Here is a 22,574-nt window from a genome sequence, read left to right as displayed (position 1 = left end):
GCTGAAGATGACCTTGAACTGCTGACCCCACTCCTTTTATCACCTAAGCTCTAGGGTTATAGAGCATACCACACCTGTCCACTTGTGTTTTTTACTTTTAAGTCTGTGTGTGTCTTTCTTTTGAGACAGGATTTCAATGTGTAGACTAGGCTGGCCTGGAATTCATGATCCTTTTGCCACAGCCTTCCCAGTGCTGAGATTATAGGATATACTACCAAGCCTACCACGCAGACTTCTTTTGAACCTAAGTTGGAGTTGCTGAATAAGATGGTAATTTTATTATCAATTTTGAGAAACCATAGTACTGTTTTTTCCTAGTAGTAAATAGAGGTTTCCTTTACCTTTGCCAATACCTATTTGTCTATATAAAATTGTTGTTACCCTAATGGATGTGAGGCAGTATCTCAGATTTACCTTTCCTAAAGTTATTTAGTTTATTGCTAAACAAGGTTTTTGTTTGTTTGTTTTCTGAGACAGGGTTTCTCTGTATAGCGCTGGCTGTCTTAGAACTCACTCTGTAGACCAGGCCTGGCCTCAAACTCAGAGTGCTGAGATTAGAGGCATGGGCTACCATGCTGGGTGGATCCTTGGTTTTACCTTCCCAAGTTCCAACCAATCTTTGAGACTCACCTGTCTGTTGGGAAAGAGCCTGAGCAAAGGGCAAGTGCCTCTTCCATAGGATCATCTGTGCTGTTCTCCCTCTCTTGCTTACTTAGCTCCAACGCAGACATAGGGGAGGCATCTACCTCAATAAGGAAAAGATCAGTAAGGGAAGGAAATGACACCTTACTCTCCTTAGCCATCTAAATATGGGCCAGCTCAATTCAGTTCGTAAGTACAATGTTGAAAAGCTTACCATCCATTCTTTCAACAAATTCCCCCGCCCCCTTTTTTTGAGACAGGGTTTCTCTGTGTAGCTGTGGCTGTCCTGGATCTTACTCTGTTGACCAGGCTGGCCTTGAACTGTCTCTGGCCTGTCTCTGCCTCCCTAGCGCTGGGATTCATGGTGTGTGCCATCACCTCCTAGCCTTTCTAACTTTTGTATATAGATTAAATTATACATTGTGATGCTGAGGCTAAAGTGGTCCTAAGTTGACACTGTTATTTTAAGAACATAAGAGCTGTAAAGGTAAGGAACTGAATGAATTCCGTCACGTCCCCGTTTTCTGTGCACTCACCACAAGGGGCACAGGGCTTCTCAGGACACTGACGTTAGCCGACTTAAGTCTGGCTGTGGTAAGCTGGCCACTCTTGCTGAATATTTACCTTGAGAAGGAAATTTGCCTGAGCAAAGATTCAGAAGTTCATCCATGTTTTCTTTTTTGTCATCCCTACTAGGCTGACATTTCTCTTCGGACTGAGATGTAAACTGTCCGGTACACAAATCCAGCAGCTCATCCATGTTGGCATCCATAGCATTCTCATCCATACTGGCCAGTGGCAACTGAGGCTTCAGAGTTTGGTATCGATTCCGGTGATTTCTAATGTTTAAAAATCTACGAGCAGCATGAAGTGTCAGAAATTACCCAAAGAGACAAAACTGCAGGTAAAAACTGTCTGGTTTCCAACACCAGGGTTAGAAGCTGAAGGTGGCTAGCAAGATGGCTGAGTGGGTAAAGGGCGCTTGCTGCCAAGCCTGATGACCAGAGTTCAATCCCCAGGATCCACATAGTGGAGGGCACCAAGCCCAGCAAATTGTCCTTACGCGTGCACATGCAGACTTACACGTGCACACACAAGGTAAACAAAGTGTAATTTTGAAAAATTATACAAAGAAATACTAAAAGGAGCTAAATGTGATGGGAATCGTGAATTTCAGCTTGATGGCCGGGATTTAGAATCACCATGAAAACAAATCTCTGGGTATGTTCAGGGATTATCAGATTAGGTTACCTGAGGGGAAAGACCCACCCTCTCTGCGGTGGCTCTACTGGGGTCCTAGGCTGACTGAAAAGCAGCTGAACAGAAGCATTCATTGCTTTCTTCTTCCTGACTGTGGAGGCAATGTGCCCACTGCCTTTTGCTCCTGTCGCCATGACTGGGCTGCCATGATGGATGGTATCCACTGAACTATCGGGCAAAATACGCCCTCCTTCCCCAAATGGCTGGCAGGTATTTCAGTCACAGCAAAAGGCAAGTAACTAACATACTGAGCCTCGATTCAGAAAACAGGATTCAAAGGTCAGCCTCATGCTAATCTAACCGGGAAGCATGGGCAATGTCAAAAGGTAAGGTATAAAGGTGGCTTCTAACGATACATCAGGGATGGGCGTTATAGCCCAGTCTTACCCAACAATCAGAACACAAGAGGATGAACAGAGAAAGCCCTTATTATACAAGATCTGTGTGTCTCAAATAAGGTTAGAGAATCGGAATGTCAACAAGAGGTATCTACATTTTATTTTCTGGAGATTTCGTTCAAACTCATAGAATGTGAGTCTAATGGTCTGTATACCTTCTCTTTCTCAGAAGAGAAAGCCAGATGGAGTGACAGAAGCTCATTTTATTTTTAAACAAAATTAAGCAGCACCCAGCCTTATCCCCACCCACAGAAACACAAAACTACCTACCCATCTGCATCCAACAGTTGGCTCTGAGTGTCATCTTCTAAACAGAACTGGAAGTCTCCTGCTCCTAGGAAAAGTGTCTTGGGCTCTGGGGAGGCGGTGTACAGATCCTGGGAATCCTCTATGGGAAGTGAAGGCTCAGACAGTTTTCCTGAACTCTGGCACCAAAACAAAAACAATAGCAAAACATTTTACAAATGCCATTCAGTGTCATGACAACAACAGAAGTTGCTCCTTGTGATATGTCATCTGCTGTTAGGCAATCGCAGTTGAGCAGGACAATGCATAGTCAAAGGCGCTCAAGGAAAAATACCTCTAAGCAAGAAGAACGCTTGCTAATACACAAGGGAGGTGGCTTTTTAAGCTGAGCACCGAGGTGGTGGGAGGTGGCTGGCTGGGGCATACTCTGTTTGGCAATGTGGGAAGTGAGAGGAGGAGGAGATTAGAAAAACTATCAGCACCTTACCTTAGAAGTTGAGCTGATCAAACTGGCTCGAAACAGCCCAGGGGAGGGGGATCTGAACCCTCCTGCTGTAGGGAGAAAGCTGGCCCCACGGCCTGTCTGTCTGTTGCAAGGCTGATAGGATGGAATTGTGGAGCCAATCAGCTCAAAGCTGCTATTGTGGCTGCTCTCCTTTGTTAGCAGTGAACACAAGTCATCTTCATCTAAAGAGGACGGGGAAATACCCTTTAAAGGTGTGATTACAGAAATGAGGTGGATTTGTTTAGGAAAAAGGGCTGAGGATGAAACAGGTAAAATTCACCGGCAAACCACTTATATTCTAGGTTTCAAATCATTCTGTTGAAGGTAAATTACTCTAATTTACTACAATAGCATTGCACAATCAGGGCTCATGACTAAGCTAAGTGACACCTGAAAGTTTTCTTTCCTCTCTACCCTGCCTAAGGCCTTCATCAGTCTTTATTATTCCAACAAATTACATATCTTTTTTTGATTTGTGTATAGAAATATTTCATGTTTCACTCAATCAAGAAATCAACATCCACCCACTCAGGACCTAACACATGCCCACTGTCTACTAGAAAAGGATAGCTCAGGGCTTGGAAAGATGGCTCAGCAGTTAAGAGCCCTCGCTGCTCTTGCAGAGGACCTGTTCAGTTCTCAGCACCCACGTGACAGCTCACACCACCTGTAACTCCAGAGCCATGGGTTCCAGTACCTTCTCTGACTTCTGTGAGCACCAGTTACACACATTTGTGCAGGCAAAACATTTGCAAAGTAAAAATAAGTCAGTGTTAAAATTAGCCCCCAAAATGGGCTATAAAGATATTCCAATTTGGGGGCTGGAGAGACTGGCTGCTCTTCCAGAGGTCCTGAGTTCAATTCCCAGCACCCACATGCTGGCCCACAACCATCTATAATGAGATCTGGTGCCCTCTTCTGGCGTGCAGATATATATGCAGACAGAACATTGTATACATAATTTAAATCTTAAACCAACCAGAAAAGATCACTACTTACCCAGTTTGCTGGACTGCTTGCCCAAGTGTTCATCTGTTTCTGATTTTTCTTCAGTAGGAAAGTAACTACAAATTAAAATAATACACTGCTTTAGTATCTGTTCTTACTTCCTACTCTCTTGTAAGAAATCCAAAGGATGGGCTGGAAATGGCCCCACCGTTAAGACCTCTTCCAGAGGTCCCAAGACTGGTTCCCAGAACCCACATCAGGCATAACCACATAAAACTCCAGCTCCAGGGGACCCAACACTCTCTTCTGGCCTCCTCAGGCACCTGCACTCACGCACACACAGACATGCACACACCTTAAAAAATACAAGTCTTTAGACATCCAAAAGAATTTTGTATGTCCTTAGAGGAACTTACCCAGTCTTGGAAGAGCTGTCCTTAAACAGAAGTAAGGTGGAATCCGAGGAGAGGGGCTTGGGAACGGAGAGGTCAACAGACTTGCCAATTTCACTACTGCCATCTGTATTTTCTTTATCTGTTTCCTTTTCATCTTTGGTTTCTGTATCTTCACTAACAAGAAGAAAGTCTGCAGTCTATGCCAATCATGTAAAAAATAATAATACAAGTCAAAAAATGTAAAGCAGATCCATTCTTAGCCTGAAATATGGATTCTTGGTTACAGGTAATATCTCAAGTATGAAAAGGTAAACTTAAAACAAACTTCTTAGAGTTGTTTTTTGGGTGTTTTGCTTTGTTTTTTGAGGCAGGATCTTACTATGTGGGCCTGGCTCCCTGACCAGTCAGTCTAAACTCACTCTGTAGACCAGGCTGGCCTTGAATTCACAAGAGATCCATCTGCCTCTGCCTCCTGAGTGCTGGGATTAAAGATGTGTGCCACACCTAGCTAACTTGTAGAGCTTTTCACACACTCCTAATATTGCTACAATTATGAAGGAAGATTAGGTTAGAGTGTTACTAAGACACTAAGAGAGTAATGGCGTGGAGAGGTAGGATGACTGCTGACCATAGTCAACCACAGCCGACCATGGCTGCCCAGCTCAGCACTACTTTCTCGCTCTTTACGCAGGGTTAAGCACCTACTATGTCTTTCAAAGAACAAGAAAGGGCTTTTCAAACCTCACAGGCGCATAATCAATCACTGCCTCCCCTGAGCTGCAAAACCACTATTGAATAAGGCTAGAGGCTGTTCTATAAATGCCCTCCATAACTAAGAATGAGATTAATTTAGGAAGACCTCTTGCTTGAGAACTTATTCCAGACCTCAGTCTAAACAAGAACAGTTGCTTTTCAATCTGAATCAGTGACAAACAGAAAAGTTCTTATTAATAAAGTTATTTTCAACATAGCACTGTATTAAAATATATAAACCACCAGACAGAAACAGGACACAGACAGCTGTGAACTTCAGGTACTCAATATTGCCAAGAGAATTGTATGGACTGAGTTTTGAGCACATACATTCATAGCTAATTTCATCCATCCTTCAGACACACAAATGATATACTCACATACACAAAGGCAAAAACATGCATACATATTTTTAAAAAAAAACTTTTGAGCCAGGCGGTGGTACATTCCTTTAATCCCAGTACTCAGGAGGCAGAGACAGGTGGATCTCTGTAAGTTCAAGACCAGCCTGGTCTATAGAACAATTCCAGGACAGATAGAAAAACAGAAAAACCCTGTCTCAAAAAACCTAAAAACAAACAAACAAACAAACAAACAAACAAATAAATAAATAAGACTTGGGGGTGGGGGGGCTGGAGACATGACTCTGCACTTTGTGTTTCTGGAGTACAACCCTGTTTCAATTCCCAGCCCCCAGGCAACAACCACTTGTGCCTGCAGTTCCAGAGGATCCAGTGCCCTCTCTGGCCATTGCAGGCACTGCAGGTAAAACACCCGTACACATAAATAATAAGGAAATCTTATTTTTCTCTTATTCATCATGGCCAAGCAACAAAATTATATAATTGCCCCAAACCTCCTGAGTGTCTTGATTCTCCTCCTCTTCTTCTGCCTCCTCTTCTCCATCTTCTTCAGACTCATCTGTCATTTCTTCCTCTTCCTCCTCCTCTTCAAACCCATCTTCATTATCTAATTTTAATAATGCTTGGCGCTTTTGCCGCTCCTCAAGCCTTCGGAGTTTCATTGCCTCCTGCAATTTAGCTTTTAGCATCTGCAGTTTTTCACCTGAACAACAACAACAAAAGATTGGCGCGCTATAGATATGACCAACTACACAGTACAATAAATAAATAAATATGCAATTTAAGCAACTCTTTGTATTTTAGACATCCAAAAGGAAAATCAAAAACCTTAGTACCCCAGGCTTTTATTTATTTCAACACAGGATAGTATAAGAGAATGTCTGTACCCAGATGATTATAAATAACTGTTTAAAGGATGGTGGGAGGGGGCTGGAGAGATGACTCAGAGGTTAAGAACACTCACTGTCCTTCCAAAGGTACTGAGTTCAATTCCCAGCAACCACATGGTGGCTTATAACCATCTATAGTAAGATCTGGTGTGCAGGCAGAATGTTGTATAAACAATAAATTTAAAAAAAAGTTAAAAAAAAAAAAAAAAGGATGGTGGGAAGGGAACAAAGTTTCAGAAGTCTCTAGCTCAAAAGGTCAGGGATACAGCTCAGTAGAAAAACATTCAGTTAGCATGCAAGGGGTCCTGGGTCTGAGCCTCAGCACTGGAAAAGTCTCAGGCTCAGAAGCCATAATGGAAAACAGTGAAATACTTATTTATATAGAGACAAACAATTAAAAAAAAGTAAACGTGGTAAAAGAGATAATTGTCTTGCCTCAGCCTTCCAGATGCTGGGATGTGCACCACCATACCTGGCTTCTCTGTACAGTTTTTTCAGTGAGTATGACTTTTTATATTTGGGTAAGCACTTTAAAAAAAAAATAAAGCTATTGTGGGCACCCCCCCATGCCGCCTTTGAATCATCCCGAAGGCGGTGCTGCCAGTCTCCACGGAAAAGTTCTGTAACTTCACGCCATACCTTCAACAGAGAAGAGAAATACCTGGTTTTGTGTGGCTTGCTCCATCCAGTTTCTCAGCTGCCAAAGTCACAGGCACCACATCCATCTTTAGCTCCTCCTTCCCGTCAGTGCCCAGGTCCTTCACGATGATGTTCACATTCACTGTCTGACAAGCCCTGGGATTGGCTGCTGGGTTAGCATGCCTCCAGAAACGCTGCTTCAAGGCTTCCAGTTCTAAACCCAAACGTGAACCAGCGTGTCAGTGTGCCATGCTCATGCTCTTTCCTTGAAGATTCCAGTTAAGAATGGTAAATTTTCTAACTTAACAGCATCGAGGAAATAACAAGAGAAACCAAAACCCTCTAGCTAGTAAGATCTGCACAAAGTTCATACACTGTAACCCATAACTGTTTTCTCTCTTTAAAAACCAGACTCTTTAAAGCAAAATTTTATTGCATTTATTTTGTGTGTGTTTGTGTGTCTGTGTGTGTGTGTGTGTGTTTGTGTAGAAACGCATGCCATGGCCTCTGTGTGGAGGGCAGAGAACAATTTTTAGTCAGTCCTTTCTTTTCACCATGTGGGTCCCAGGGACCAAACTCAGGCCAATAATAGGTTTGGTGGCAAGTGCCTTTGAGCCCTCTGCAGCCCTCAATTACCTTTTAGTATCAAATCAGTAGTAAACAAACAAAAAATCTGCCTCCATTTCAGCTATTAAAAAGCCTAATTTGGAGCCAGGTATGGTAGTACATACTTTTAACCTCAGTACTTGGGATTAAAGAAACAGGTGGATCTCTGTTCGTTCCAGGCCACCTTGACCTACACAGCAAGTTCCAAGATAGTCAATGTTACATAATGAGACACTATCTCAAAAAACAAAACAAGTTCAGTTTGGGGCTAGAGAGATGGCTCAGTGGTTAAGAGCACTGGCTGTTCTTGCAGAGGGCCTGGGTTTGGTTCCCAGAAGCTACATGGTAGCCCACGTGACTCCGATGTCTTCTCCTGACCTCTGAGGGTTCCTGCACACACATGGTGCACAGTGCACATTCATACATTCAGGCACATACACATAAAAATGAAACAAATAAATAATAACTTTAAAAAGAGGCAAGATTAGTTTTAAAAAGAAAAGGCTTATTTTTGGTGGTTATTATTATTATGTTTGTTTTTAGAGACCAGTATCTCAAGTTGCCCAGGCTTATCTTGAACTACTGATCCTCCTGCCTCCACTAAGAGCTGAGATGATAGGTGCACACCACCACACCCAGCAATGGTTACTTTTTAAAAACATGCACTCAAATCCCATGTTAGTAGCAGTTTGGTTATGTTCTTTACTTTCCCCAGAGAAAGAGACACAGTCTTTTTATGTGTCTCTAACAATTATTAGTAAAAACCCAACTCAAAAGCATGGTTTGTCTACTTAAAAAGAACAGTGGGAGAAACCCTAAGTTTGCCTCCTATTTATAGTAGCTCGGTAAAGAAGCAACAGGTGGTCCCAGCAGAAAGAGAACAGAAATAGGCAGATCATTATTTGATGCTAATAAAATAAAGCAGTCGAGTAAGAAGATTTCAGTGAGGCCCTAAAATAACAGTGAGGAAGTACCTTCATTCATAACTAGAGAAAGTGAGGATTCTCAAAGCTCTCCATTCTGGAGTCAGGTGAAACAGCCACTTTCTTTGCCTTTGTTACCCGCCTCAACCATCCCTCACTCTCCTTCCCTCAGTCTTTTCCTAGTATCTCTCATCTCTTCTCTGAGTAGAAAAACCTCTGTCCCAGCTCAAGTTTATATGCCCATAGCTTCGGTCCATTATTCTCATTTCCACTAGCTTCCTGTGCCTTCATAAAGAATAGAAATAGTATATTTCCTACACGATAAAATTTAAATCTAGATTCATTTTTCTCATGGACATTCACTCTATGAAAAAAAGAAAATGAGCTGGGCGGTAGTGGTGCACGCCTTTAATCCCAGCACTCAGGAAGGCAGAGGCAGGCAGATCTCTGTGAGTTTGAGGACAGCCTGGTCTACAAAGCAAGTCTAGGACAGCGGAGACTACACAGAAATCCTGTCTCAAAAAAAAAACAAAAAAACAAAAACAAAAAACAAAACTGAAATATTATCCTTGTTTTCATTCTTCTTTGTACATTTTGAAATTTATTTAAAATTTTAACTATTCGTGTGTGTGCATGTGACTGCAGGCGCTCCTGGAGGCCCAAAAGCGTCAGATGCCCTAGTGTTGGAGTCCCAGGTGCCAGGCGGGAGTGCTGGAACTGACTCTAGCCCTCTGTAAGAGCAGCACAGGCTTTTATCCACTGAGCCACCTCTTCAACCCTTTCTGGTTTTTTGGTTTTTGAAACAGGGTCTTGGCTATATAGCCTTGGCTGGCCTGGTCCTTGCTACATAGCCCAGAGTAGCCTTGACCTTTCAATAATCCTCCTGCTTCAGCCTTCTATGGGCTAGGATCACAGGCACAGGGAGTCATGTCCAGCTCTAAAACCCTTTCAAACCATCCAGTATGCTGGTCATCAGCTTGAACGTCCTAAAGTAAGTGACTAAGTCATTTTCCTTGCCTAAAACAAAACTTTTCAAGGGTCCTTTACTAGAAAAGGCTCAAGTGAAGCTCTACCACGCCCCCAAAGCCCTACTGGATCTAGGCTATCATCATCAATTCCCCTACAACTTTCAATCCACCAGCCAGCACTTCCTGTGATTTCTATTATCTGTCTTTTGTAGTTGTCTCTACCAGAAAAGCTGCTTGCTTTGGTATCTCCTCCTCTGTTTTCAGGACTGGTTTTGATTGTTTTTTTTTTTTTTTTTTCCCAGAAACTTCTCCAAAGTTTGCTCTAGGGTTCCTATGCATTTCCTCCAGTCAACACATACTGACCACTTTATTTACCATCTAGTACAATAATGGTTGGTTTGCCTATCTCTATCATATTTTCATTTCCTTGAGAATAGTATCCTGTTTAAAAACTGAGCTTTCATGTCAATTATATTTAAAGAAAGTCAGGGTCTTACTATTTGGCCCTGGTTGGCCTGGAACTCTACATAGACCAAGCTAGCATTGGACTCACAGAGATCAGCCTGCCTCTACCTCCCAAATGCTGGGATTAAAGGCGTGTGCCATCATGCTCAGTGAAAACATGCCGAGTTAAATGAGAAAGCATCCATCATGTGGCAGGAATATGCTAAGTTCTGTATAAGCTACGTATCATGCTAGGAAAAAAAAATCACCCAACTCCTGAGCCTCAGTTTCTTCATTTTGCAAAATAATCTCCAGGGACATAAGAGTCAAGGAAGTTAATAAAGTCTAGCAGTATTTAATATAGTAGGTCCTCAAAAAAGATCCCCCCTGTGTCCCCAGGACTGCTTAGATAATTGCTAGTGCCACTTAACAATATGTTTCCTCAGTGCTGTGGGCAGCAGCTCCTTCTTGTCCTTTGCTGATGAATCTATGCTGCTTGTGTTATGAAACTCCCGACTGTGCCTCCAGCTCTAATCAAACTCTCATCTTCTCCCAGCATGTACTGTGCCGAGCCTTTTCTGTACTTTCTAAAAATGTCCTTGTCAGGCGTACTCGCAGTGCACACCTGTAATTCCAGCACTTGGAGGCAGAGGGGGAAGAATCCTGCAAGTGTGAGGCCAGCTTGATCTACATTGTGAGTTCTAGGATAACCAAGGTTACATAGTGAAACCCTGACTCAAAAAAAAAAAGTTTAAAATAGATACACACATGTGTATGTATATATATGTATGTATATATCCCCAGAATATCCTTCTTTCACCTCTATGAAGTCCATCCACCCAATAAAGTCACCAAGCTTATTTTACACACCAAACAGTGGCTAACACAGCACCTGCCAACAATAAGTTGCAGATTCAAATATTCTTGATGTAAACAATTCCAGTTACCAGCATTTGAATGCTTTTTTTTTTTTTATCCTATTCAGTTGAATACATTATTTCAATACACCTCAGCATAGCTCCTGATCCACAGTGTCTTTCTTTTCTTTCTCTCTAAGATGGGCTGGAGCAAGCCCAGGCCTGAGTGTTGGCACATATTGAATCCCAACCATGAGGCAGGCAGGTTGAGGAGTTCAAAGCTAGCCTCAACAACAGAGAGATCCATTTGAACAATAACTAAATAACCTACACTCGGTTAAACAATTTGTAACATATGCCTGGGATAGGGGTGTGACTTAAGTGGCAGCGTGCTCACACGCATTCATGAAGTCCTAAATTCAATCCCCAGCACCCATGAACCAGGCCTATAATCCCAGTACTCAAAGACCAAGGACATCCATGGCTACATAGTGAGTTTGAGACTAACCAGAGAAACATCAGACACAAGAATGTCCGAGTGCCTGGAGCTGCAGTTGAAGGTCCTTAGGCGCCATCAGGCATGGGTGCTGGGAACCAAAGTCTCTGTCCTCCAGGGAGCAACACGTGCTCTCACCCCATGAGCTGTCCTGCCAGGCCCTACAGTGAGAGTACTGTAAGCGAAGGGTGTATGTATGATTTATCCAGTGTGTGATAGACTGCCTTGCTTGTAAGACGGGATTTTTATAAGGTTATAGTGACTTCCTGTCAGCCTGGAAGAGTAGAACATTTTATAAACACAGCAGATAGTTCAGTATCTGTTGAGGTTGAAGGTGGGGAAAGAAGTAAAGTTTTGCAGAAAATTTAAGTGGACCAAACTGTTTCTCTCTGGCTGTGAAAAATGGAATGTTTTTATGCATGAGTTCATTAGATCTGACACAGGGTCATAGAAAAATTTAGGTGTTCAAGTCAAAAAGGGAGAAATAAATTCCTAAATACCATAACCCAACAGCAGTATGCCTCTTCGTATGTTAATTACCACCAGGTTTCTATTTGAAAAAGACTTACAAGATAACCCTGACATCTGCCAAAGCCACCTGAATGGGATTCTGCCCACCTCTTGCACACCTAGAATGAGATCATGAGCAATCACTGGCTTCTCCCACACTCCCCATCTTCCACAGCAGCCAGCAGAAGCTGCCGGTAGGAACCACCCCAGAGAATCTCCCCACTTTCAAGGGTTACCTCGGTTGGGTTCAGGTTCATCAAGTATCACAAAGGAGTCTTCGTCAGCACCCAGCCGGGGCTGAATGGAAACATCCACTCCTAGCTGCCTAAGTCGGTCCATGGTGAATCTTCTCACCTTCTTGGGTGGCGTACCTGCCAAGGATTTCGCTTTCTGTGCAGGCTCTCCCTCTTTTGCATCTGTCTCTTCTGTTGTTTTCAGTTTTTCTCCCTCTAGGGCATGAGGGTCAGACACTGTGAGTTCTCCAACCTGATACCCCTCATTGATCCTGGAGATGGAGGGTTCCTGCTGTGCCACTGAAGTGTCCCCAGGAGAAGGTCTGTCATCACCGTGCTTCTCAGTCTCCTCAATTTCCAGCTCTCTCACTGGATCCTTCCCACAAGCCTCATCTGATCCAGCAGTAATTCCAGCTTCTTCTGAGACCTCAGGGGCAACATTAGTTTCCGTTGCAGTTTCTGTACCTGTTGTCTGCTCAGAATCTTTGCTGGGATCATCGGCATTCATTTCAGCTGCATCGGCCGTGTTTATGGTCTCCTTGTAATGGCCTGACTGATACTTACATGACCTAGAGGAGGGGACATGAACTGGAATTGAAAATTCTCACTGTGAAACACTCTCATCCCTCAACACGGAATGAATCATTTAAATCAGCTTTACGGGACTAAGGATTCTGAACTTTACACCAGATGCTACAGAACTAAATATCCACTAAGACTATAATCACAAGGAAAGCAATTTCTTACTTCAGCAAGGCCATGGCATTTCCCTGGCAAGTGGGCCTGGGTTTACGTTTGAAGAAATCGTGAATAGTTTTACTCTCAGGCATATGATATGGAAGATTAAGTGCAGATTCTAAAAAAATGGAACAAAACAAGGAAATACTCATGTGTATATTCTGAAATGTCACTTCATACTCAGTTAACCAAATACTATAAAACCAAGCTATCACGAGAAACAGAAAACAGTCCTGCTTTTACCAAGGGCAAGAGCCAAACACATGCAAGCTTCTTAAAGATCACTGGCTTTTGTACTTGTATTGATAGGAAACAAGGTCATGCTGTGTTTCACAGCCTGGCCTGGAACTTGCTGTATAATCTATGTTGACCTCAAACTTTCAATCCTCCCACTTTAAAAACATTAAAGGCCTTGGGCTATATGCCAGGCAAAATAAACCAGAATGCTTTTAACAAATACATATTCCTGGATCCCTTTTCAAACCTACTGAATCAGAAACCTTTATATATCTCCAATAATTTCACATATTTCAAAACTCCCTAAAGGGATTCTGATGTGGTCAGCTCATAGACAAAATATAACAGTTTTCCCTCGTGGGGCTACAGAACTTTGGCTCTCACAGAGGATCTGAGCTCAGTTCCCAGAACCCATGTCAGGTTGGCAGCTCACAATGGCCTCTGTGGTCAACTACACTCACTCCCACACATATACATATGCAAACATGTAATTTTAAATATCTTAAAAAACCAATCCCCCCTTTAGCTTACCACAGTTCATCAAATTTTCTGTTTATATTAATAGTCCAAGGGCTTGAGAACAATGGACATTTATGAAGTTTCATATCACAATGTGAATTCATATTACGAGTGTTAGCAAACTAACTCCCCAACATCCGAGATGAGCAGACAAAAAAAATACAAAGCAAACAACTTATCCTAATTTCCCTCACAGTTTACTATAGTGGTTTGTATTACCTCGGACTAGACGCTGAGTCTCGCTATGCAGTCTTTTTAATGCTTCCTTACTTAGCTTCGCTGCCTTTCTTTCCTTAAAAAACACAAAACAAACAACAACAAAAAAAGGTGAAACTCCAGAAAGAGATTTATCCCTGAAGATAAATCTTCAAGAAAACAGGAAGAGAGGGCTGGAAAGATGGCTCAGAGGTTAAGAACATTGGTTGTTCATCCAAAGGTCCTGAGTTCCATTCCCAGCAACCACATGGTGGTTCATAGTCATCTACAGTAAGATTTGGTGACCTCTTCTGGTGCGCAAGCACACATGCAGACAGACGCTGCACAATAAATAAATAAATAAATAAATAATAAAACAAACAAACAAATAAATAAATTTATTAAAAAAGAAAGCAGGAAGAGAAGGAAGAACAGGCACTCATACAATCAATACAAGAATAAGGAATGTACTTATTAGCAAGTTTCAGAAAACAAAGGTACCCTAGTGATATTTCTGTTCCTACTGTGTTACAAAGAAACATCGTGGCTGGACATGCCTGTAATCCCAGCATTCAGGGAGGCAGAGGCAGGCGGATAGCTGCGAGTTTGAGACCAACCTGATCTACAAAGTGAGTCTAGGACAGCCAGGACTGTTGAAACCCTGTCTGGAATTCCCCCTTCCCACCCAAAAAAAGAAACATCTTGGATGACAGAGAGATGGCTCAGTGGTTAAGGGCACCTGCTTTTCTTGCAGAGGACCTGGGTTCAGTTCCCAGCACCCACATGGTAGCTCACAAGTAACTGTCCATAACTCCAAGTCCAGGGGAATCTGATCCCCCCTTCTGGGTACCAGGCATGGCATGTACGTGGACATAGACATATAGGTAAAACATATACACATAAAAATAAACAAAAAGAATGAAGTAAATTAAAAAAAAAAAAAAAGAAAAAAGAGCTTGGTTACCAAGGAAATCAAGTAAGATACAATATTTATCTGTGAGAAATGCACACTCTCCTGTGGGAAGAGAGCAGTGTGAATAGTGGGTAGGGCTCTGTCTTACCTTCCTCACGTTGCCTTTGGATACCTCATTTTCTTCTTCTAATGAAAAGGTCTCACTCTCCAGAGATGGTTCCTTTTTCTAAAAGATTGATTAAAGGCAAACGATTGAAGGCAAAAATTAAACTCAGATAGAAAGATGTGTTTCTCTTGTTTGGTGTCAGGAGTAGAACTCAGGGCCTAGCACAGGCTGGGCAAGTGTTCTACTACTGACAGACATCCCCAGCCCTCAAGTTTCACTTAATGAGACAGGGCCTCATTAAGTTTCCCTTCACGAGGCTGGCCTTGAACTTTCAATTCAACTGCCTCCTGAGGAGCTCAGGTAACACAGCCACCAGGGCTGGCAAAAGGATGTTTTTCGCTACCTCATATTACTTTACTCTGAAATAAAGTTTTCCCACGGGCCTAGAAAAGTTTTAGATAAAACTGGAATCAAAACCCTAATTTTTCTGTTTATGTATTTCCTAAGAAGGAAATGACTGCCAGGGAACTTGAAAAAAAAAAAAAATCCCTCCGTTATGGGGGTTGAAAATGTCAACTCAGCAATTAAGAGCACTTGCTTTCGCTTTCGCCGAGGACCTAACACCTACATCATAGTTCATGGGAGTTTATATTTCAAGTTCCAGCGACTCCAACGCCCTTTTTAGCTTCTACAGGCACTGCATGCACACAGGGCATATACACACGCAGCGTGTACATACACACATAAAATGTAATCGAGAGAAAGAGAGAGAATCCCTTGTGCTGGTTGATTTTTGTCAACTTGACATGAATTTAGACACATCTGGGGAGAGGGAACCTTAATTAAGGAACTTCTCAGTGTGACGGGCTTGTAGGCAGGTCTGCGTGGGCACTGTCTTCATTAATGAATGATCAATGGAAAAGAGGTCGAGCCCAGGTGCCAACCCTGGGCAGGCCGTCCTGGCTTGTATAAAAATGCAGGCTGGGCAAGATGTGGAGATCGAGCTAAGCAGCACTCCTCCGTGACTTTTGCTTCAGATCTCACCCTGATTTCTCTTCATGGTAAACTACGACTATAAGCTAAAATGCATCCTTTCCTCCCCACCTTGCGTCTGGCTGTAGTGTTTATCACAGCGATAGGAACTAACTAAAATATTTCTCTCTTTTTGTTTAGGTTTGTGCACGTGTGTGAACGCACGTTTGCTGTATATGCCTATTTGCACTGACAAATGTTTTTCTCTTGTTTGGTGTAAGAAGATAAACATTTGGTGTGCTGACAGACACCCATATACAGCAGACATGCGTGCACACACACGGAGGGCAGAGAAGGCTATCAGGTGTCCTACTCTGTTAGCCCCCCTTTGGTTGAGACAGGGTCTCTTTACGGAATTTGGAGCGAGGCTGATCACCAAGTCCTCACAGTCCTCACAGTCCTGGGTTTATAGCTCATGACCACACATGGCTTTTTTTATCTGGATTCTGAAGATTTGAACTTTGGTCCTCATGCTTGCACAGCAAACAGTCTTACCCACTGAACAAGTGTAGAGGACCCAGATCTAATTCCCAGCACCCACAAGGAAGCTTATAATCATTTGTAACTCTTGTTGCAAGGGGTCTGATACCCTCTTCTTGGCCTTCATGGGCACTGCATGCATGTGGTACACAGATAGAAAAGCAAGCAAAACACCCAAAATTAAGTTAAAAAAAAATAAAAGCTGCAACAATAAATCCAAAAACAAAGCAAAGGGTGAAAGAGGCGGGTAGGTAGGGATGGTGAAAGAGGCGGGTAGGTAGGGATGGTTTTTTACTTGCCTTGTGATTTTTTGCTTTGTTTTTTACAGCCGCCCTTATTGACTCTAATGACTCTTCATCTTCCAATGAAGAGTCATTTTCTTCCTCCAAACCTGTTTCAAAAAGATCACTATCTCCAAGAAGACAGCCACTGTCATTAAGTGGCTGGTCTGCATCACTTTCCTGGACAATGAATACAGAAAAGGCACAAGTGAATCATTTTAAAGTCTAGCATTTCACAATATCACATGGTAATTTGGAACAGACAACAAAAAGCTGACCTTTCATCAACAGACAAATGTGACACATCTAGACATTCTTACCAGGTCCTAAGCTATACTTGTCCTTTGAGACCCAAGCTGGATTTTTATACAACTACCTAAAATTTACTTAGTAAACAGTAAACGTGTCTTGAAAAGTTAACTAAATACTTACAAAGCAACTACTTTGTAAAATTGGAGGATAATTTTTTTTTTTATTTAACAAATGAACTTTTCATTGATGTATGTGTAAAGGAATGTTAATTCAGAACATGGCTATTCTGGCAAGAGATCACATCTAAAGACCTTCTAGGTATGTGTGATCCAGCTGGAATACAAATAGACCTTTAATCCAAGAGACAGATCAAGTTTCAGGTGAAGAGACTGCTTAGATCCAGGAGTGGCGGAACACACCTTTATACCAGAACAATGATGGTAAAGTTATTTGTAGAAGGAAGCACCCATGTTTGAAAGTGATGTCAAATTAAGTGGCAGAAAATGTGACAAATCAGAGAAAGACTAGACAGAATAGGGTACAGCCAACTCTCACAAGAAAAGACAGGAAATGAAAGCTACTTACAGTGCAATACAGAGAAAAGAGACAGTTTTACCAGGACAGTAATAGGGACGGGTTTTGGAAAGATAACCCAGGTGAAGACAGAAAGAGCCAGAGAATGAGAAGAAGCTACAAGATCAGAGCAGATTGCTAGAGTTAGTTTGAGGCCAAGCTGAGTAATTCAGGGGCTGAGAGAAAAGCCAGAACAAGAAAGGCTGAGATTCTAGGCCTAGGTTAGTTTGTGTGGAGGCTAGAAGCTTCCAGGACTAGACCTAGGTTAGCAGACAGAGGAAGTAAGACACAACAATTATAGCAGGCAAATAAAAGTTCATTCTACATGTATGCATTTTCAAAAATCCTCCCTTCAAAGTCAATTTCATCAGAGAGTAGTGAGAAGAATTACACGAATACACCAAGAATCCAGGAGCCCATTAATTTGAAAGTGTCCTTTACTCAACTACAACGGCAAAGATCACTAATTGTAAATTACCGTCACTCTTTATGCAAAGCAGACAATTTAAAGCTGTATTTTGTGTGCAGAAACATAAGGAACTAAAACCTAAAACATACTCAGATCTACCAGAAAAATAAAACTTAATTACTCTTTAGAATGCACCTCAACAGTAATACATAAAATATTCATACACACTCAAGGATATATTGTTCACCCATAAAAAATGAGATTCTGTCATTTGCGGCAATGTTAATGGAACATTATGTTTGACATTATGTCAAACTAGAAAGAGAAACACCACGTTCTTAGTTCTATGAGAAATTAAAAAGCTGGTCTTGGGCTAAAAAGATAGCTCAGCAGTTAAGAACACTAGCTGTTGTTACAGAAGGTCCAGGTCCAGTTCCCAGCACCCTCACCTGGTGGCTCACCACTGCCTATAACTCCAGTTCCTGAAGATCTGACACCTCTGACCTCCACAGGAACCTGCACCATCCACGTGGTGCACACGGATTCACAAAGGCATAAACATATGCACATACAAAACAAACCTTTCAAAAAGAGGAGAGAATAGAATAGGAGGGCCTTGGACAGGGCATAGAGAGATGCAGGAGCGTGGGTGTTAAGAGTAACTCTTAAGGTCCAAAACAAAGTAGGATAACTATGGGTGGACAACTATTAACTCGGTATTTCAACATAACCAGCAGACAGGATTTTTGATGTGTCGAACACAAAGAAATGCTAACTGCTGGAGGTGATAGGTTTGCCAATTGTTCTGATCCGATCCTTACCTGCTGCCCACATGTAATATGTACTGAAATATCACAGTGCCCCCTAAGTATGTGCAATTAAAATTTGCACCAAGTAAAAATAAATTGTAGGCCAAGCAGTGGTGGTGCACGCCTTTACTGCCAGCACTCAGGAGGCAGGGGCAAGTGGATCTCTGAGTTCAAGGCCAGCCTGGTCTAAGGAGCAAGTTTCAGGACAGCCAGGGCTATATAGAGAAAACCTGTGTCGAAGAACAAAAACAAATATAAAAATAAAAGTAAACAAATTTTAGAAGAACTTGGATAAAGACTGCATTACAAAGTTCAGAAAAATGACTGCTGAGTTTGGTGGTACACTCCTTTAAGCCCAACACTTGGGAGGCAGAAACAGGTAGATCTCTGTGAGTTTGAGGCCAGCCTGATCTACAAAGCAGAGTATCAGGCCAGCCAAGGCTACATGTGAGACCCTGATCAAAATCAACAACATTAACAAAACACACACACACACACACACACACACACACACACACACACACACCCCATTCCAAAGTTTAGAAAATTACAACACCTGATATTTTGTTTCCTTCTTTTTCAGTCTCCTAATTTTTTCCATTGTTCTCTCCTCTTTCTCCAGTCTTCTCTTGGATTTTGCTTTTGCTTCAGTTCCTTCTCTGGAGAGTTTTTTGGAAAGCATTCTGTTGGTGGTGAAGTCCACAGGGCTTCCAGGCTGGAGGCTCGGCTCTGAGGTGGGCGTCTCTTGAGTTTTAAGGCTCTCCCGACACAGAGCTCCCTCACTGTCACTCTCATCGCCATCAGCCAGCCTTTTGGAAATGCTCCTGCTCCTTCCAGTCTTGCCTGAGTAGAAGTTCTCTTCAGTCTCCTCCTGGCTGTCATAGGTGGGTTTCTCCAGAGAGCCATCTCTGTCCTCAGCTTCAGAATCGCTGTCTTGCAGCACTTTCCTGCTCTTCAGCTTCTTGCTCACAAATATCTCTTCATCAGAATCTGAAGGAAACAGCTTTGGTTTTTGTTTTCAAGAAGGTACCCAATCATTTGGCCTTCTTCCTAGCTACTTAAAAATATATTTCACTACACATGTGATATGTCACCTTGTGGGATTATCCAAATACAGAACTGATTGTAGCAAAGCAAATCTAAAGATATATTTTTAAAAGTTTTTCCGTGGCAAAACTTCACTTGCTAAAAAAATGTAATCACATATATTTATAATGTGTAAAGTTGTTCTAATCATCTTGGCAGGTGTTAGAAATCCTTTTCTATAATGAATGTATTTAAGCAGACAATGTAGTAACTATTAGACATTTTATCTATTCAGTTATATAACCGGAATGGGTATTCTTTAAAAATATGTGTAAGCACTGTTATTTTGAATACGTAATAAAGAAAATAAATAATAAAGTTGGGCACTAACAATTTGATAAGTCAAGAAAAATAATGAGATTAACTGAAATCACTCACCACCCAACACCCCACACTCTATTTCTGAAATTAATATAACGTATATTACAAACCTCTTTCACTCAAGAGCGTTTCTAAGCTGCCCTGTCCACTGTCTACAGGACTATCTGCTTCTTCTTCTTCTTGTGAAACAAGTTTTAGATCACTGATTTCCAGGTTAACCTAGAAAATGAGAATAAAGTTTGCATTAACAAGGAGACATAGCTCCAAGTATGTACGCGTCCACAAAACATGGGATCATCCAGCCGCAAATGGAAAGAGCCAATGCAATGGTTTGATGAAGGGATGATATTTACAATTACTGGCCAAAACCAAAACCAAGCACAAACAGAAATTGCCACACGATACTAAATGAGCAACTCCTTCTACTCTTAACTATTAAACACATCAATCGCACAGATCAGATTCGCTCTTTTCCCTTTTTTAAACTGAAAGTACTTATTTATTTAATGTGTATAGGTGTTTCACTTGCATATGTCTGTGCACCATATTCATAAAGTGCCAGACGAGGCCAAAAGGGGGCATGAGAGCCCCTAGAAATGCAGTTACAGACAGGCATCATGTGGATGATGGGAACCGAACCAGGGTTCTGTGCAGTTACAGCAAGGGGTCTTTACCATTGAGCCATCTCTCCAATCCCTTTTAAATTAAAAAAAAAAAAAAAAAGTACTTACTTATGTGTAAAAAAAAATTTTTTTTTCAAGACAGGGTTTCTCTGTGTAACAAGCCCTGGCTGTCCTGGACTGGATTTGTAGACCAGGCTTGTCTCAAACTCACAAAGATCCACCTGCCTCTGCCTCCTGAGTGCTGGGTTAAAAGTGTGTGCCACCACACTCTGCATGTGTATGATATTTTTCTTCCTGCATGTATGTAAGGACACTGCATGCATGTCTGGTCCCCACGAAGGTCAGAGAGGGCAATGGATCCCCTGGAACTGGAATTACAGATAGCTGTGAACCACCATGTGGGTGACAGGAATCAAACCCAGATTCTCTGGAAGAGTAGCAAGTGCTCTTACTTTTTAAGCCATTTTTCTAGCCCCTCTTTAATTTTTTTTTAAAGTGACATCTTCATTTATTTATATTTTTTATTTTGTATGTGTATGTATGGAAAGGGAGTGATGTACCAAGGAGTATGTATGGTCCTTGGACATCCAGAGGACAACGTGCAGAAGTCTATTCTCTCCCACCTGGTGGATCCTGGAGACAAAAGTCAGACTGTCAGGCTTGGCAAAACTGCCTTTACTCAGGAGCCATCCCTCGGGCCCCTGTGATATTTACACTTACACTCACACACACAATGCAGTAATTGTGCTCATCTACCATTCCTCTAACTTTGTTTCTCTGCTGCTCTTCTCTGTCCCTAGTAACCCCTCTCCTAGTTTTAATGTTTTTCCTTTTCCTCCTCCTCCTTTTCATTTTAAATAAGACTCAGCAAAAGTGCGGCTTATGAAGTCAGCCACCTGCTTTGGTAAATAATTTAATTGAAACCAACGCTTGTGAGAAGACATGTTGGTGCAGGATGAGATCTTATCTTGACTTAAGTCTGACATTTTTGTTCAATATCTAATCATGAAAACTTTATGCCAAAATACGGCTTTAGTTTGGTGATTAAGTTTTCTGGTACACCATTAAATCTGTTCCCAAGGCAACTGTTTGGTCCTAGTCCTGGCTCCAGAAAAGAACACAGAACCCGGAAAAAGCTTTCTATGGCTGAATTCCACTAACGAGCCATCAGCTACCAGGTGGACACCGTGCGCGGGGGACACTCGAAGCCCTGCTGGCAAACACAGCGGGCCCACGCACGAGACCCTCAGAAGTCCCTTCCAGAACCAGTTTCAGGCCGGGCTGCCAAGGCCTCTTTTTCGGCCGGGGATGCTGTAAAAGGAGCTTGCGCGGTAGGAAACGCGCCAAAGAGCAGGGCGGGCTGCAGTGACAAGCCCAGGACCCAGCAGCGCGCGCCGGCGAGCCAAAGAGCCGCAAGGACCTAGCGCGGGAAGCTAGGCGAAGACCCACCGGAGGCCCCAGGCCCTGGTACCCAGAGCAGGGATCCCGGAGCGGTGCACGCCGGTAATTGTAGTCCTCCGGGCTCGGCGCTCCGGCCCTGCTTGGGTCTCCTGTCCCACCCGGTCCTACGGCGAGAGGCCTCCGCAGCCCGGACCGGAGCCTAAACTCACCTCAGAACCCGCCTCGCCGGTCATGATTCCGGCCTCCCCACCGCGCGGCTCCGGGAGAACCTGTCCCCAGCAACTTCAACTTGCCGGCGACAACTCCCGCCGTCTCCAGCCCGGCAGCGGAGTTCGAGCTTTCGCGCCTAGACGCAGTCCGGCACCCACCCTCGATGGTTTGCGCCAATCCGAGGTAGGATTTCCCTCCGAGGCCCCACCCTCTGTCGTCCTGCCAATCAGGAAGCGCCTGCCGCTGGCCCTGCAAAAGTAATTTGGGTTGGTTTGGCGGGTCGCGGCTGCTCTTGTCAACCAGATCAAGGAGTG

General features: G+C 42.8%; 1 protein-coding gene across 2 annotated transcripts in view; it reads right to left on the bottom strand.

The window, feature by feature from the left end:
• The window catches only part of Clspn (claspin), a 33,658-nt gene extending 11,375 nt beyond the window's left edge, over window positions 1-22,283 (bottom strand). The window contains exons 1-16 of one of the 2 annotated variants that reach the window (XM_055611192.1): window positions 22,260-22,283; window positions 20,137-20,245; window positions 19,176-19,609; window positions 16,595-16,756; window positions 14,826-14,903; window positions 13,789-13,861; window positions 12,823-12,931; window positions 12,079-12,644; window positions 7,061-7,252; window positions 6,004-6,212; window positions 4,416-4,591; window positions 4,051-4,115; window positions 3,034-3,233; window positions 2,571-2,725; window positions 1,267-1,496; window positions 631-742 (exon numbers count right to left, since the gene is read on the bottom strand). In XM_055611192.1, coding sequence (XP_055467167.1) covers window positions 631-742; window positions 1,267-1,496; window positions 2,571-2,725; window positions 3,034-3,233; window positions 4,051-4,115; window positions 4,416-4,591; window positions 6,004-6,212; window positions 7,061-7,252; window positions 12,079-12,644; window positions 12,823-12,931; window positions 13,789-13,861; window positions 14,826-14,903; window positions 16,595-16,756; window positions 19,176-19,609; window positions 20,137-20,245; window positions 22,260-22,283 — 2,894 coding nt within the window. The remainder of the gene's footprint in view (window positions 1-630; window positions 743-1,266; window positions 1,497-2,570; window positions 2,726-3,033; window positions 3,234-4,050; window positions 4,116-4,415; window positions 4,592-6,003; window positions 6,213-7,060; window positions 7,253-12,078; window positions 12,645-12,822; window positions 12,932-13,788; window positions 13,862-14,825; window positions 14,904-16,594; window positions 16,757-19,175; window positions 19,610-20,136; window positions 20,246-22,259) is intronic. The other variant, XM_055611193.1, reaches the window with a different exon arrangement.
• Between the last annotated feature and the right edge of the window lie 291 nt (window positions 22,284-22,574).

The sequence above is a fragment of the Psammomys obesus genome, unplaced genomic scaffold, assembly GCF_907164565.1.
Source record: "Psammomys obesus unplaced genomic scaffold, mPsaObe1.curated_primary_1811, whole genome shotgun sequence".
NCBI classification, from domain to species: Eukaryota; Metazoa; Chordata; class Mammalia; order Rodentia; family Muridae; genus Psammomys; species Psammomys obesus.
This window is presented reverse-complemented; position numbering and strand designations above follow the sequence as displayed.